Below are 5,156 nucleotides of genomic sequence, written 5' to 3' on the forward strand. Positions count from 1 at the left end.
AATTAGTATGGAACCACAGAGGATCCTGAATACCAAACATAATCCTGAGCAAAAGGAGCAAAATTGGAGGCATCCACATTACCTGACTTCAAAAGATACTGCAAATCCATAGAGATAAATCCATGAGCTTACAACCAAATTATTTTTTAGCAATGTCACCAATAATACACATTGGGCAAAGGAATGTGTCTTCAGTAAAGGGTGCTGGGAAATTAGAATTGCGCATGTACAAAATAATTAAACTAGACCCCTGTCTCTCACAGTACTCAAAATGATTGAAGATATAAATCTTTAAATGATTGAAGATATAAATCAAGATCTGAATCTATGAAAGTTTAAAAAAAAAAACAGAAAAAAAATGCTTCATGACATTATTCTATGCAATAAGTTTTTGGGTAGAACCTTGAAAGCATAAGCAACAAAAGCAAAAACAAATGAGATTATTTTTAAAAATTGGCATAAATGAATTTTAGAATTATTTCCCACACAGCCTTTATCTAGACTCATCTATGTTAACACAGAATCCCCTTTTGCTTCATCGCTTCCCTTATCTCTCTCCACCTTATAAGTAAAGCACATCATGACCACTTCCTCTAAATATCCACTATATGTTTCCTAATAATATGAAACAGAAAGTGGTTGTCCACTTAGAAATATAACATGGATCCAGGGGAGTTGCATAAGGACTTTGAATGCACAAGGAGTGGACAGAGGAAGTTGATCCCTGAAAGGATGCTTACGAATGAGACACCATGACGCAGGAGTCCAGAGAGTGTTGAGGCAAGGAAATCTGGATCATCGGATGTGGAGAGAAGGAGAAGAAACCATGGTACCAAAATTCCCTATTTTATTGTTTCCCGAAAAAAAGGTCCCACGCTCAACATTTTTCTCAGAGCCCCAGTAACATCTTTGTTCCTAAAACTGTAGATTAAGGGGTTCAGCACAGGTGTGAGTATGGTGTAAAAGACGGACACCACCATGTCCTTCTGCGGGGTGTGGTATGAGCTGGGAAGCATATAGTTGTAGACAGCAGCACCATAGAAGAGCATGACCACCATCATGTGTGAGGAGCAGGTGGCCAGGGCCTTCCTCCTGCCCTCTGCAGAGTTCATCCTGTGGATGGTGAGGAGGATGCAGGAATAAGATACTGAAATGACTGTCACCGGGATGAGGAGCATGAGGACACAGCACAGGTACATGAGTGTCTCATAGAGCGAGGTGTCTGAGCAGGAGAGCTTCATCACGGCAGGCACTTCACAGAAGAAGTGATGGATCTTCCGGGATTTGCAGAATGGGAAGGTCATGGTGATAGAAGTCAGCATGAAGCCATCCACTGATCCTAGGAACCAGCAGCCAGATACCAGGAGGAGACATACCCTGTAGTTCATGAGCATAGGGTAACGAAGCGGATGGCAGATGGCCATGTAGCGGTCATAGGCCATAGCTGCCAGAAGGAAATGTTCTGAGCCTCCTAGTGTCACATAGAGGAACATCTGTATCCCACATTCAGGGACTGAGATGGTACTCACATCCAGTATCTGGTCCAGGAGCACCTTGGGCACAGTGATGGAGATGTACATCATGTCCACGAGGGACAGCTGGCTGATGAAGAAGTACATGGGAGTGTGGAGCTGGACATTGGAGTGTATCAGGAGGATTAGGAGAGCATTTCCGGACAAGGCCATCAAGAAAACCAGAAAGATGGCCACACAAAGCAGAGATGGATGTTGGGATTGACTGAAGAGTCCCACCAGAATGAAATCTGTCCACTCTGTGTGATTGTTCATCCAGGTGGTGATGTCCATGAGGTTCCACCTGGACCACCAAAAAAGCTTGGGTAATGTCGTGGAGAAGGCTGAAATGAATGCCTAGTGAGCAGGCACACGTGTGGGCACCAGCCTGATTGTGCCAACCAGGGGATGTTCCAGGGGCTGCCGATCCCAGGAGGTGAAATGACCTATGATTCAACAAATTGTAAAACATCAAGTATTAAAGGGATTGGTAACTCACGAGATTGCCACAGTTCAGGGTCAAGAACTTCTTAATGGTAGTGATCGTTATCAACAAGTATTAGAAATTTGTGCCCCATATGACACAAATAGTGTAAGACAGAAAGTGAGGTCATTATTCCAAGGGTTCTTGTTATGGAAGGGCAAAGTATGTCCAAACCACCCAGTTTAAGGATCCAACTACTATATTAAAAACTGTTAGAGGCATATTTCATATAAGAAATATTTAGAAAGTAATGGAAACATGATTTGGGGGAAATCTATTTCAAACATTCGAGGCTCCTCTTCTCACAGGATTGGGCCACACTTCAGGGTCCCTTGGCTGTATGAAGTAAGCCTTACTTCCCTTGGGCAGGACCCTGAGGTTTTTAGACCTCCAAAGGGCATGTGGTGAGGGGCCCAGACTCTAGCTGGATCCAACATGGGTCCAGCTTCCCTGGATCCTCTGATCCTCTGTCTACTCTGCCTAAAAGGAGCACAAGAATAATATTTGGCTTTGCGTTTGGTGAAGATTAAAGCAGTGAAAATTCTTAGAATACTACCACTTGAAAAAGAACAAAGGCACAATCCTGTTAAAATATTAATGTGTATACTAATTGTTCTGATGAAGCTATCCTGAAGGTGGCTGTTAACATTATGGTATTGTGAGATACACTAATTCAGTTTCCCGATTTTAGTACCTACTTGTACCTTTAAGAATTTAGTATTCAAAGTAGGAAAGAAAATGATCCACAAATAAATGAAGCATAAGCTTATTAAAAAATGGATTTGAAAATTTCTGTATGTCATATGAAAACTTATATTGTATAACCTTATATAAACTTTATACATTTTTATGAATATACTCACATGAACATATAAACAACTATCTGAGATATTTATTGTGAGGCCCTGGCTAAGCACAGGTACCTGGAAAAACTCATCTCTTTTCAGCATAGCCTAGACTCCTCCAAGTTCATCTTAAAGCTCTGCCACTTGCACTTAATCTCAGGTGGACAAGGATAGAATTTAGAGGTTATTCATCAGAAAAGCTTTGACTGTTTTCCAACATCATGTGCTTTATCGGCTGCCACAATCAATTATCATGGAAACTGAGAAATAGAGAGTTAGCGGAACAATGGGGAAGCTTCAGGGGCAGCTCACTGTTGTCCACTCTGTCTTGATGCTCAGCTGCCTCCGTGTAGATGCTGGATGAAGATCAAGGGCTTGTAAACCTGGCCTGCACTTCAGGAGGTCACTATCAGTCCAAGCAGGGAAAATACCTAAATGAGATTCAAGGTGGGATTTTTAAATAGTGACAAAATAAAGTTAGGAACAGCAGTGGACATAAAATATACCTGGCCTTTCTCAAGGAAATCAATAATGGCTTCTTCCACATTTTTTTATTAAAGAGATTAAACCTTCTCAAATTTTCAATTTCTACATGGTGTGTATTATATTTTGATGCCCTTACCAACATGAAGAAACTAACATCTCCTCATTCTGGGGAGACTTTAGCATGGGGGCATTTCAGGAAAACAATGACAAGTTTCAAGAACATTTCATGATCTTGTAATAATTCCCCAAACTGACTGTGACATTCAGCTCACCCATAGTCCAAAGTTCTGAAATGCTCGTGGAATAAGCAATACTGCAAGTGAACTTGTTGCTTAATATAAATATCCAACAAACCTGAAGTACACTGCAGAAGACCGATGACAGACGAGTAGTAGATTTCCTCTCTGTCAAATCCCACCCTGCTGGCAGATGAAGTCTGAGCGCGGTGGAGGAAACAGAGTTGCTGCCCCATTTACCTCTGTGGGCAAGGTGAATCAAGGACTGGAGTCCATCAGTCGGTGTGAAGACCTGGACAGCATTTGCTGAAAAGATGGAGGGAGAGAGGAGGCAGTGAGGGGAGGGAGGCACACTGGGACAATCTCTGCCACTGTCTTGGAGCCTCATGTAACAACCCCCAAGGACACCAGGGGGACCAGGGAACGTGGTGTGCAGCACACCTGGGGCCTGTCTTGCCTGCTCACTTTTACTCTTCTCTAGGCAATTGCTTAAGTTTCATGGGAACAACCTGGTGCCTGTTCAACTTGGGGGACTGTTAACAGTACTGGTAGAAAAACACCCAGCCATCATTACAAGCCAGCAGCATCCAGGGATTGCTGACTGTGCTCCACCTTCTCCAGAGCCTCTGAGGTCCTGCTCATCTTATTGCAGACTGACAATCCAGCATCTCAGGGCATCTGCCTAACATCACACAAGTGACCTGAGAGAGGGCCACGTCCCACCCTAGGGTGCTCTGCTGCCTCCGCACCCTAGGAAAGCACCATGTTCCCTCTGCCATCCACATCCCAGATCTGGTCCACTCCACCATCCTTGTGCTTGGAGAAACACGAACATGCTCAGGAGAATTGCTTCCAGCATTACTGTGACACCCCCTCCCCCCGGAGTCACCCCCACTTGAAGTAAAGATAGTCCTTCTCCCTCTGCAAAATTTCAGTCTTGGGACAATTAATTCAGCATCCTACTGCCATCCAAAACATTAAAAAGAAATACATACTCTTATGTCCCTAAATAATTGGAAATAAAAATACATTTCTTAAGATGTTACAATTAAAAAAATACTACATGAAAGTTTTAAGATGCAAACACATTTCTTTTCTTCAGAAAAACAGATGATAGCGAAAAATGAGGAAATGCTGTCAGGATCTAATAGCATACTTCAACAGCAGGTGAGCAAGACCCTCACAGCAATGGCCCTGAGTTCCCAGTGCCACCTGCTTATCTGAACTCACCTTAGAGAATGATGTACCTCACCCAGATGGCCAGGGAGTGTGGCCTGGCTAAGTCACCAGGAAGAGGAGAGTGACATTACCCCTGGTATAGGTAGTCACAAGAGATTGGATGGGAGTTGCCTGTTCACAAATCCCTCTGGGACGTGGAGGACATTGCAGTTAGAGCTAAGGAAGAAACAGAGCTCTCTGGCACAGTTCTGGATCATTCTCATACTGTTCTATATCTATATTCTATATCTGTATTTGTTAAAATCAAAACCTTTACCAATGTTAAACATCTCAAATCCCACATTGTCTATAAGGTCTGATTGATGAAATGTATTAAGTCAGTTAAGACACAGCCTTAGTCCTTGTTCAGTGTATG

General features: G+C 42.9%; 1 protein-coding gene across 1 annotated transcript; it reads right to left on the bottom strand.

Moving 5' to 3' along the window:
* Window positions 1-842: 842 nt before the first annotated feature.
* Window positions 843-1,805, bottom strand: LOC144255888 (olfactory receptor 2T29-like). The gene has a single exon (XM_077800952.1). It carries the CDS (start codon window positions 1,803-1,805, stop codon window positions 843-845), a length of 963 nt encoding a protein of 320 aa, XP_077657078.1.
* Between the last annotated feature and the right edge of the window lie 3,351 nt (window positions 1,806-5,156).

The sequence above is a fragment of the Urocitellus parryii genome, chromosome 7, assembly GCF_045843805.1.
Source record: "Urocitellus parryii isolate mUroPar1 chromosome 7, mUroPar1.hap1, whole genome shotgun sequence".
Taxonomy (NCBI): Eukaryota; Metazoa; Chordata; class Mammalia; order Rodentia; family Sciuridae; genus Urocitellus; species Urocitellus parryii.